This window comes from Agelaius phoeniceus, chromosome 3 (assembly GCF_051311805.1).
Source record: "Agelaius phoeniceus isolate bAgePho1 chromosome 3, bAgePho1.hap1, whole genome shotgun sequence".
NCBI classification, from domain to species: domain Eukaryota; kingdom Metazoa; phylum Chordata; class Aves; order Passeriformes; family Icteridae; genus Agelaius; species Agelaius phoeniceus.
The window spans coordinates 86,792,765-86,805,673 of NC_135267.1; the positions used below are offsets into that span (position 1 = coordinate 86,792,765).

Below are 12,909 nucleotides of genomic sequence, written 5' to 3' on the forward strand. Positions count from 1 at the left end.
CTGCTTCATTATTTTCATTACAAGAAATAGCATTAGGTCCTTCAGAAAGTGGCTTCTACTATACAACTTCAATTCATACTGCAGGTAGTTCTATCTTGTGCATTGTTTGTGAGTGAAATGTACACCCAATGGGAAAAACAAACCAACATGCAGCCCTAACATAGCTATAGATAATGACTCATGCACCTATTCTAATTCTGAGATTTTCTTATGATTAACAACTTACTTATCTTTTTATATTATTCAGACATATTAGCTTATCATCCTCCTTTATTATTTGGACATTCCAGATTTTGGGGATCAAGGAAGGGATTTTGTTGTTTTGTTGGGGTTTTTTTGTTTGTTTTTTGTTTGGTTTGTTGTTGGGTTTTGTTTTGTTTTTTGGGGTTTTTGTTTCATTTTATTTTATTTTTCAGAGGAACAAAGAATAAGATCTGTGATGTAAATAGTATATGTTAAAGCAAGAACATGAAAATTTTAATAGCTTGCTCTGGATAATTGCTTGATCTAAATATTTCCAAAATATTAATCTAGAACTCAATGTGAGATGCACCTGATGAATTGACATATGAAAGGCTTCTGATCTCAAAGAGCTTAAAATAAAATTAACAAACTTCTCCAACTTTCTTTGTAACCAGACAATATGTTTGCATAACTACATTTGCAAGTCTGAACAATATGTCTTCATTTAACAGCAAAGTCCATTTTTATAAAAGAAAAGTCTATAACTAAATGAAGTATGGTTTGAGTATAATATTTTCCACTGTATTTTAAAAAACAGTCTTAGACTAAATAGTTTTTCTTTTCTTGTTTTTATGTTAGGAAAATCAGGAAATAAACTGATTATAAATGGCTTTGTGCAGTGTTCTATGTACTCACATTGCAACATGTTCTAGAATAAAATAGACTAGACTATTTCACTTGGAAGAGACCTACAATGATCAACTTATCCAACTGCCTGACCAAGTTAAAGCATATCTTGGCATATCTTTGAACCATTCCCACACAATCCATTGCTGGATACTGGGGAGAAGAGCTCAACACCTCCCTCTCCACTTTCCCTCCTCAGGGAGGATGCAGAGAGGAATGAGGTCACCCTCAGCCTTCTTTGCTCCAACCTAGACAAGCCCAAATTCCTCAGTTGCTCCTTGCTCCTCACAGGACATTTTTTCCAGAGTTTAGCAAGCTTTGTTGCCCTCCTTTGGCTGCACTCAAGGACCTTCACATCCTTCTTAACCTGTGGGGCTCAGAACTGCACACAGTGCTCAAGGTGAGAGCAGCAGACAGCAGGATAATCAATCACCTATTTTGACCTGCTGGTTGTGCTGTGTTTGATGTATCCCAGGACTCACTGCTCCTCTGACCAGCATCTCTGGATCCATTTCTGCAGGGCTACTTTCCATCCACTGGTCTCCCAAATTATGTTTGTGTTGGGCATTACTCCAGTATAAATGCAGAACTCATTAAATTTCATCCAAATAACCACAGCCTAATGCTCCAATATATCTAGATCCAGCTGCCAGGCCTTCTGTCCCTCAAGAGAGTCAACAGCATTTCCCAGTTTGGCATCATCAGTAAATTTGCTAGTGGGCCATTTAACTCCTGCATCCAGATCATTGATGAATGTATTGAACAGAACTGGCCCTGGAACTGAACCTTGAAGAATATCATTCTGACCAGGCTCCAGACAGATGTAGCCCCATTCACTACAGCCCTTTGATAAAAACTACAGATCTATTTGTAAAAAAAAGAGGAAACATCACTACACAATTGCAGTTCAGGAAATCAGTGACAGGATACAAAATATTTGAAAAATTTCCATAAATCCCAAACTACCCTCCCAATTCCCTTTCTTTCCAAGTAAACTCTCCATTTTTCTACCATAATCTATAAAATCTTGACTCCAAAGAAGTGAAACAAGTTCTGCCAAGGTTTTAAGCAGAAATTCACTTTTATAGCTCAAAAATTTATTCACCAGGAAATCAGTAAATTGAAAAAAAGAGTAGTTCATCACTAAGTGCAAGTCATTTCCCAACTGCCACTTGATTTGAGATTACTTAGAGAAAAGCACATTTGTCTAAAGGATTTGTTTCTATCCTACAGCAATTTTCATTGATTATCTATTTCTATTCCAAATTATCTCCTAGAAACAAAATTAAAATGTCCTTGAATTTTAACCTATACTAAAAATCAAAAGAGCAGGATCTATAGAGAAGTGAGAAGATTTTTGTTCAAGATAGAAATAACATACATCTATGTTTCTTTTGTCCATAGCAAGCATTGCTATCATGGTAGTCATGCAGTTGCCTCCCAGGCTGTCTCTTAGCACTGAGGTCATCATAGAGTTTCGGTAAGGAATGTGAGACCGGTTTTTCTCTGCAAGGGCAATTATTACCTGGAACAATAGCAAAATTAAAATACTTAAATTTATATGTATCTTAATGTTTGATGTATAAAGAACATATCCAACATATAAAACATATAAAGAACAAATACAATCTGCTCAAGAACTTTTGACACAACAAAACTGGGATGCTTATGCACCCCACTGTTAGCTGCAAACCCACTGGCTTTAATGAAAGAATTCCAAGTTAAATTTCAGTATGTTTATATATCTTTGTAGGAGCTGGACCTGAAAGACCAAGTACATTAAATTTTATCATGCCCTAGCCTTACAGTCTCTCAGCAACATGGAAACTGAACATGATAAACTCAAACCCACAGGTTTTCCTAAGACACAGGAACATAATGAAAATCTTCCTCGTACTTTTTGGTCATAACTAAAAAATATGGATAGTATTAAAGTAAAAACTTCCTCAATATTTGCTACAGCATACTTTAAAAATGACACATTCTTAAAACATGTGCTTTGTACATGAGCCAATACATTTATTTCTGAGAAATTCTCTTGGAAAGCAAAGCACAAATAAAAGGGTGCATGATTACAATGTACTGCTGGAAAGAAATGATTCCGTTTAGAATATATATGCCTTGGCCAGAAAGGAAATTGTACACCTACTAGTCTCAGTTTCCCTCCTCAGCTGTTTACATTATGGGACCTAATTATTAAATAAAAAGCTAGATTACCCCATGATGTCTTGTGATATAAAAGATGTGAACTGTTATCTGGCCAAGCAGTTTACTGAAAATCTTTAGCTATATGAGTTGTGCAAGCTCTCCTAAATCATTAGGAGTTGGTTTTTCTTTATGTAACATTTATATGTTACATATCAGTGTATATTTTGTTTATGCTACATTAAAAAAAATTGCTATTTTAGAAAATTTAGTAGTGACTTTTTTGTGGCATTAGTTTCTCTAAATGGTCTTCACAAAGTTAAAAGTTAAAACTATAAATCTTACACTGGCAGTCCTGAGAAACACAAATGCATAATAAGATAATTACCGTCTTGTAAAGGAATCCGGAAACCCATTCCTGGATCAAGGATTTCAAATCTCATATGTTACAACTTGTTATATAGAAACATGTTAAAGTTTTGTTTGTTTATAATATTGCATAGAAATCTCATAGTAGTCTAGCACATACATTAATAAGCACATTCTCAGCCTCTGCCACACAGAGACCATAAATGGAATAGACAAGATGAGAAAAGAGCCAGAGAGAAGGTATGTTATTTCCACTAAAAATGCGAACATTGTTACAGGGAAGTTCATTTTTTCTGAAGTCCATGCAGGAAGTCTGCAGCCAGTTAGAATCTGAACCCTCTCACACTAATGCTGGAAAGCTGTGACCAGCTATCATGATGCAGAACCTATTGCACTGTCACATGACAGTCTCATAACACAAATTATTTTAGTCTAAAGTCCCATTAGTAAAACTTCATCTTAATCACTTCATAGATCTTTACAATCCAATCAAGTAATCTGGAATAGAAAGAGGAGACTCTGAATACTTTGACAAAGTTACAAAGATCACGTGTATAGAAGCTGAACCTGGATTCTCCAAGAGGCACCAAATGCGAAAATCAGAAAATTGTCTCATTTAAGAAGGTGTTATTATCCTTTAGATATAAAAAGGGTTTTTTTAATAGCTGTAATTTTAAGCTTAATAATGTCACTAAAGCAGAAAGCTTCATTTTGAGTGGGTCAAACGAACCACCTCAAGCCCTAGTTGCAGTCAGAACTCTTGCCACTTTTTGTAAAATTGAATCCTATATGAAACAGAGCAGGTATAATCACTCACAAATAACTCCACTGACACATGTAGAAACACTGTTAGCACAACAGAAAGTGCAAGACTCGCAAGAGAATATGACATGATCTGAAGTGTGCCCAAGAGTCCCTGTTTCCGTCTACCTCTTTTGTACAAGGAACAGATTTGCACCAGTTTCTCATGCCATCCTGTTCTCAGAGAATCCTCAAGAGATGGGCATTTTGGCATGCATCACTTGCAGAAACAGCTGTCAGGTACACCTCTATCTTGCTGTTTAGTGTATCACATGCTCTGAAGCCATATTCCTGCTTCAGAGGTCTTCTTTTTGTTTCCCATCCTACTTCCCATTTCTGGTAGAGTTTAGAAGCTTAAACTGTGGTCTTTGCAGAAAAAAAAACAACCAACCAACAAAACAAAAAACCCTGAACAAACAAATAAACAAACTATAAAAAAAAAAAACCCTTTGGTAAATTTGGGCAGCAACCATCCATTAATGGATAAAAATCTTTCAACATTCTGTAAAAGGAACATGTGTTAAAAGACAGTTAACGAACGCATTCATTAAAGCAATGAGAACACTGTAACCTGGGGATTTTTTGGGAAATAAGAAAATAACTCCATTATAGTGTCAAATCACGTGGCAGTACAACTTAATTTGCAACTCTAAATCTGGTCCAGGATCTTCTATATTTCTATCTTAAGGGAATATCTACATATGCACAGTTACATTGCAGTTGTAATTCCAGAATGCGCTACTACATCTCTCAGACAAAAAAAGCTACCCAGATATAGTAATAAGTACTTCCAAATTCCTGCTATCATTTCAGATCAGCTACATAAAACTATCTTCATTTTTCTCTAGATGTAGAGGCTGCTTGGAGTAAAAGTACAGTGGATTTATTTGAAGACTTTTTTAACATGCTGCCGATATTTAACAAGTAGATCAAGAGTGGTAACACAGAACTGTATTCTTATTGTCATATTGATAAAAATCATTTAAATATGACTATTTTACTGTGAAAAGTATTTCAAAATTGCATAAATCAACAGTAGACCACCAGTTGATAGCTAAAGACTTGAGAATTTTAATAAGAAATTAAAATTTTGAAGCATTTGTGCACTTTAATATATTATTCACTGCAAGTTCAGGATTGAATGATTAAATTCCCACTTATTTGGGGGAAAAAGACATTTTTACTGTCTTTGGTGGTCTTTTATTCAATATAAGAAAACATTTCTATTAATACACAATCCCAGACAGAATACAACATGCCTATTTCCAACAGTATTTCTCTAAAATAGGAATTAAAATTTGCATGAAAAAATATCTTTCCCTGCTAAATGCATAAAAATCGTACAATAAATAAGAAGGGATCCTGAGTAAAATTTGTATTATTCTGAAGACATCCATTATAGAGTCACTGATCCTTATCATTTCCCTTGAGTACAACTCAAATACAGACATTATTCTTCAAGGTAAAATTTAAACAAATGAGGGGCATGAAAAAAATCTAGTGTGATAGTAAATGACTGACTGCCACCTGCTGTACCTTAAGCTTCTTCTTTTGACAGATGAAATATCTCTGACTATAAATTAAATGAAATCCAAGAGATTTGTTCTTGTTAACAGAAAACCAACACAAAACTGAAAAATATTCTCCCCAGCAAGTATAACAGTTATATTTCCTAATCATTATTTTAAAGAATTTTCACATATACACACCCACAAAATTTTCAGGTTTAATGATGATCTCCTCAACTGCATATTTTACTAAATAACACATGTACTATAATGTAACTCAAAAAGTACAGATTTGAATTTTAGAGTTAAGCCTTTTTTCTTCTCCATATTCTCCTTAATTGTCCCCCTAAATGACAGCCTCACTGACCTGCTATGTTTCTACATAAAAAATTTTAAAGAAGCTTTAGGAGAAAATACTGTATTGTCCATTGGAATTCCCAAAATAATTAATTTCTAGCAACAGGAACAGTGCATGCTGTAACTGTGTAAGCAATATTAAATATTTAGTTTTAGGAAGAAATTAATTTCTCTTCCAGGTGTGGGATCTGAAATGGACACTTGTAAATCAACAGTGATTGCTTAATAGCACAGCACTCACAAAAGAGATTTCATTCATTGCCAAGTGTTTCTTACTCTAACTTGGTAAGCAGCATAAACATCCAATCATTTAAAACATCATGGTAGGTCAAAGAGATATATATTAAAGCCTTAATTTGTTTTTAAATAGTATTTAAATAATTATTTCAATAATTAACTTAAAAATTATTATAATTATTGTAAAACGTATTATTAATAATAATAATCACCATAATTAACCAAATCTTTTTACTAGAAATCTTTATCTCCAAAGTTTCCTTTCACTGCTGCTGTCTGAAGTATTTTTTTTTTTTTACTTAATAAGGTTGGTTAGGAGCAATCTATCTACTCAATATTTGCCTTTTCCAAAGAGGAAAACCAAAAAGCAACAATGAAAGAAGAATAGGGATTTTAGTATACCTTATTAAGAGGGTGAATATTTTTAGTAACAATTGCTGAATGACAAAGCTTTGTGGAGATTAATAATAACAAAAACAACAATAATAACAACAATAACAAAATTTTATTTATTTACTTATTATTGTACTACATCCATGAATACTATTGGTGTAAATCCAGTTATGGTAGTCAATGCATAAATACATTACCAATGATATCTCCTGTCTCAAAAAGATCAAAGATTTAAATTGGTAGAGGAATAAAACAACAACACATGAGGGAAGAGCCCAATAATTTACCATACTACAATGCTTGAACCAAATAAAGCCCAAACACTTTCTTTTCAGTGATACATCCTCATCCCAGCTGTGGAAGGGGAAGAAGATTATGCAGAACATTTTTAGGAGAAATATAGCTCAAATCTTGTAAATATCTTTAGTATTTCAAAGAAAACAAACTATTTTGGAAATACTACCCTGTATACCAACTATAATCCTACTGCTTAACTGTTAAATTTGCTCTAAATTAACATATTTTATTTTAAAGGAAGACACATCAATTCAATGTTAAAAAACCCCCCTGCAATAAATAGCATAAGTAAATATTGCAATAAAGCTTTCCAAAACATTGCACATTGTTAAACAGGAATTTAGTAAAGGGAGAAATGTTTTACTCTTTTTCAATTTTACCTGCTCCAAATAATGTAATGACAGGTTGATATATTTGGCTTCTGTCAGTAAGTGGCCTCCAATTCCAGTCTTTGCAACACGTTCTGATCCAGCAAGATCTACTAAATGCAACTTGGAGCGCCGGATAGTTGCAGATCCAGGTTCCTTGCTGGTGATGTGAATAGTGAAAATGCAGTGAGACCGGCTTGAGGCTTGATTCATTGGTGTCTACAATAACAGGAAAAAAAGAACTCTCAATGTTCAGTGGATAAATAAATTCAGCTCTTTATAGCTCAGTAATCTGGGAACCAAAATAATTTATCCTATTTTTTAGCTATTGGACCTGTAATGAACATGCAAAAAGAACCCAAAAGGATTTACCTGACTTTTGTATTCTGGAAAAATACTTGGATAACTTTAATCTGGACAAATTGTACTGTAAGCAATTAAGGTTGGTCCAAAGTACTCTAACATCAGCAAAACAAGTGGCCTTACTACATGAGGAATACTAGAAAAGGGCAGCTTGACTGGAGGAAAAGTTACTGAATGCTGATTTCTGAGAATTTAATAATTTCCCCATTGGTACATAATTTTTTTTTTTTTTTATGATAGGTAGCTACCAGCATAACAAGGACTAGGACTCCCTATAAGGCTTTAGACTTCTGAATTATTACTTTTATGAAAAATTCTGCTTGGCAAAATCAATATCAGACTTTTGGGTGGCATGACAGAGTTTTCATAAAATATTTGGCTTTAAATATATTTTTTTGGGAATAACTACAGCCACACTTCCTTAATTTAAAACACAGAAAGTCTTGGTCAATTTTTAGAAATGTACAGTCTTAGTATCACTTCAGAGGTTTTCTCAATATATTTGAAATGCAGAACTAAAAGTTTTAAACAGCTCTCAGTTATTTAACTCTAAATTTTAATTACCATATGCCATCACATTTGCATTTTTATTAAAAAACATATAAAATACCTTTAAACATCGAAAGCACCTTTTGTTTACTTGTTTCAAGGTATTGTTAGAAACTTAAATGTAAAACTACTTTACATAATCCTCATTTCATAAATAGCTAAAGCTTGAGATAATATAGGGAGATTAAAGGTTTAGCATACAGATAGTATTTCTATTCATAAACTATAACAAGTATGACTACATTGTTCTCAAGACATAAATGCTGACCCTGCAAAAAACCAGAGTAGTAAAATAATAAATCAATATTATTGAGTCAGCAACTAAATCTATATTTATTTATAGCTGCTGAAAAAAGTAAGAGAAACATCCCAGTTACACTGTCTACATTAATCTCTGGTCTCTACTTTATTCATTCTGCAGTAATTTTTTTATGCAGACCTATCCTGTGATTCAGACCAGATATATAAACATATTGTCTTTTTTTTTTTTTTTTACATAATCTGCTTTAGCATGCAACACTGCAGATGTTAAAATGGCCTGCCCATTGCAGGTACTGAAGATGTTGTCTTATAGATCCAGAAAGGACAGCTCTTAACAAAAAGACTACAAGCTGAAGTGTCCTTTAACAGGAGTAATATGGATCATTTGGTTCAATTGTCTCCACTTCAAGTTCCCTTTTTTTAAAAACATCTTAGTAGTGCCAGCATAACCAAATGGGTTTTGGGAACAGATCCATCTTAAAAAAAAGAAAAAATAAAAGAGAGCAAACCATAGATATTTAACCTAGGTCAGTTTTTTGATTTAGCCACAGCACAGCTCACAGCTATAGAAAACAACTGTGCAGAATACCTGAAAATGGCAGCATACTGGATGTGAACAAGTAGGTAGTTTGCAGAAACAACATACACTTGTAACCATTGGTGGAAATTCTGTAAGGAAATTTCAGCCTTAGCAGTATTTTCTTTTGGGCTGCTTTACCTAATACAGGCAAGCTCAGAGGGAGAGGGAAAAGAATTTTGATCATTAGTTCATACAGATGAAGAATTTTAGAATTCATAATCCTATGAAATGAGCATCAGATTGCAGTCACATGCTATGCTGTCCTCAGAGGTGATGCTGGGCAAATGAAGAGGAAGTGAGTTGTAGTGTTGGAATGAAAATAAACAGGCTGAGGGAAAGGTGTCAAACAAGAAAGCACTCCCAAACTTACTTAAAATGCAGTTAGACTAAGAAAAAGTTATATGCTGTGAAAATGTACTTCATTCAGCAATTCTGATTCCATGAATAATCAGAGCCAGCTTCACTTATTTTACTGGGATGCCTATGACTTTTTTATTTGCAGCTCTGTGAAGCAGGACTGGATATTTTTTTTCCAGCTAAAAATCCACAACAGAATTAATATTTAAGGACATTCTCCTTGACAGAACTGATATTTAGGGACATTTTGCACTACAGAAGTAGTATCAGTCACACTATACTGCAGACAAGTCTAAGCCAGATCAAGTATGAGTACAGGTGGAAGCACAAAGTAAACATTGCTATGAGAGAAGCTGAAGAAATCATCATACTTCTGAATATGCATTGTTAAGAAAACTTGAGATTCACACTACAGCAAAACCTTATCTACTTCAAAAAGGGCTTTTCGTCACACCCATTTAATGCCAACAGAGGCAAAAAAAAGTTCAAATCCTAAAAGAACATAATTTCAGGACTCTTGAGTTCCAAACAGCACATGGCAATATTTGCTCTACAAGGTTTTTATTATCTATTCTGATACACTAGCCACAACTTTATTTTGTGTGTTCCAAGTAGATTTGGCTGTACTAGTCATTAGAAACTCCATTGATTTTCTCTCCACAGCTTTTTTTTCTCATGTAAATGGAAAATATTAATGAAGCTGGTTTGGAAGTCATTGGCTAGAATCCCAAACTGGTATTTTTGTGAAGTCCTTCTTCAGAGTAGAACCATGGCTTAATCAAGACACCAGTACTCCTTTTTGCAGTATGGTTCTATCTCTGCTTTGGAGTTCCCATATACAGGAAGCTCTGTTAGAACTCTTGCAGAAAGCATATAGCAATAAAAATTTAAACTGTTAAATAGGATGAGGCCATGAAATGTTAATTTCATTATCCCCCTACACGTAGCTACTTTTACCACACAAGTAGATGCACAGCACAGAAGAGAAATGATGACATGTTGGCATCTCTAGTCCAAGAACAAGCCTTTTCTTTTACTGTTTGGTTATTATCTTACATATACAACTTCTGAGTATCACCATTCATCTGTTTAGAAAGTTTGAAAACAGAAAACAACATTTTCTGGACAGTGTCTCAGCGCCTACTAAAATGTTCCTTTGGTGGTTTTCAGAGTTCATTTTGGCTTTGTTAGTAGTATTCAAACCATATGTATATGAAATCATCCTAACACTAATTTGATGTGATGAAGGAAAAAAAAGAGAAAGAGGGGAGTGGCCTGGTTCTCAGCAGATGGTTGCTATTGTGAGAGTTATATATAGAACAACTGATGAGCAGCAGTTACTTACAAAGAATAATTTTTTCCAGGAATTCTGTTACATCATAAACCACATAAGCAGACTTCAGATGCTTTGTGATATCACGTGAACACTACAAAGGACTTAATGCCAGGTCATCTATTGCTGCCCATTTGTAGCATGGCAAAGGACAAATTCAGTAACATTGACTTGGTAAAGCATCAACACTTCATTTGATCATGGAAAATACATACAAGGTGTATTTCAAGCCATACAAGCCAGTCTTGTTTTTTCCAGGATGAAAATATACCTGTGCTGAAATTAAATAAATTGTATTGCTTTGTGACTTTAACTGCTACATCTATTTATACAATGGTTCCAAAAAGATGGCTTCTACTCAAATGAGAATCTACATCACAGTCATAGTGGAAGAAACTTCTGAGTTGGATATTTCTGTCAAGAAATGCCAGGTCAAGAACTATCCAAAAACTTGCTGGAACCTAAGCTGTCCATCTTAATCTAATTCTTACCCATCTTAAGTCAGAAAAACACTGCAGGAGTTCTTCCTTATATAGGAATTTATGTATTTCCCAAATCCTTTATTTGTTGCAGATGTTGTTATAAATGTTTGCACTAAAAATAGCCAGAAATGGATGCTACAGGTCTAAACAGTGTTCTTAAGAATTGAGGATCTAAGAAAGACAAAGCTTCTTAAACAGGACAAAGACATAAGAAAAGCTGTTTGAAAATCACCACTAGACTAACAGAAGCTGCTACTATCTGGAAGAATAATGTGTTAAGCATGGCTGCCAAAGCACTGATTGAGATAATACATGAAAGGGAGCAGGACCACTGGGAGAAAACAATTTTGCAGGTGATAAATGCAGTTGTTAAGCCCGTATTTCAGACCATCTCCACTTGGCAACTTACACCATTCCAGTGAAATCTTTTCTTCCTTGAATCAAAATATTTAGACAGCAGAAGAACATGATTTTCCTGTATGAGTGAATTAGTGATTAGCCAATGCATAAAGAGATGTCAATTCTCAGTGTTCCGTTTTTTGAGAGAATGTCTCAGTAAAAACTTACAAAATTTTCTTTTAAGGAATGCTTCTTTTTCATCTGAAGGATTTTTTGCTTCTGAACTTTTCAAAGAAGAGCAAGGGGAAAAAAGAGAAAGTACTGATAGCATTCAAGATTGATATCAAATCAATTTTCTCCAATTTTGTGCTACAATCAGAGGGATATCTGTAGAAAGATGTTCTGACAACTACAGTCATTTCACAGTTCAGATGGATATCTCTGTCTAATGAATATAAACTCCAGTTCCAATAGAACTATGCTATAAGGAAGAGCATACAAATTGAGGAATAGGAGGTGCCTGTCTTTATATCTGGTAGATGAGAGAGACCTCAGGATGTCTTCAGCTTGTAGAGACCTCAGTATGTCTTTAGTTTCCTTTCTAAATAATAAGTTACAGGTAAAGGGGCTCTTCAGTTTTACTTAGGTACACTTGTCATAGTTTGAAATTGAAAAATTTTTCTATGAAAATATCAGGATCAGAATAGGTGCAATCATTTCCTGATAGCAATACTTTATTTTCATATTTACTACAAGTACAGTTTCACAGTTAGACCATGTTAACTTTTAAACTTAGATAACTTTTAAAGTAATTAATACTCCCTGGTGAAGACATTGTTAATCTTATGTTATATAGTGCCTTTTATCCATATAAATCCCAAAGCATTTTAACTATAGCATAATGACTATTCAAAGTACTATGTATGACCAGTAATTTTTTTACCACACATGGAAATGAAAGCACCTGTGCTGAAATAACAATGCTATTTGGTGCTCAATACAATATTACAGATTTGTTGGCGTGCAAAGAAGTTAATAATTGACACCAAAGAGGAACCTAGGAAAGCAGAAAGTTGTAATTTCTTCTAGACTGCAGCACTAACCCAAATAGCATGCATTTTTGTCAAAAGTGGTGTTTAATCTCATATGCTCACATACTGAAATCCTATTTTTCCTATCTCATCCAATAAAAAATGCAGTCAAACACTACCACAGGGTTTCTATATATATTCAATAGAATATTAATGTACAATAAATACAAATAGAATGAGTTCAATTCACAGATCACAAGTCGGGCCCC

At 34.0% G+C, this 12,909-nt stretch overlaps 1 protein-coding gene across 7 annotated transcripts in view; it reads right to left on the reverse strand.

The window, feature by feature from the left end:
- The window catches only part of KIF6 (kinesin family member 6), a 159,846-nt gene that overhangs the window by 117,366 nt on the left and 29,571 nt on the right, over window positions 1–12,909 (reverse strand). For all 7 annotated transcript variants that reach the window (XR_013181445.1, XM_077175810.1, XM_077175809.1 and 4 more), the window contains exons 7-8: window positions 7,358–7,564; window positions 2,252–2,395 (exon numbers count right to left, since the gene is read on the reverse strand). Coding sequence is in view for 6 of the 7 variants with exons in the window: in XM_077175810.1 (XP_077031925.1) it covers window positions 2,252–2,395; window positions 7,358–7,564 (351 nt within the window). In the remaining variant the exon portion in view is untranslated. The remainder of the gene's footprint in view (window positions 1–2,251; window positions 2,396–7,357; window positions 7,565–12,909) is intronic.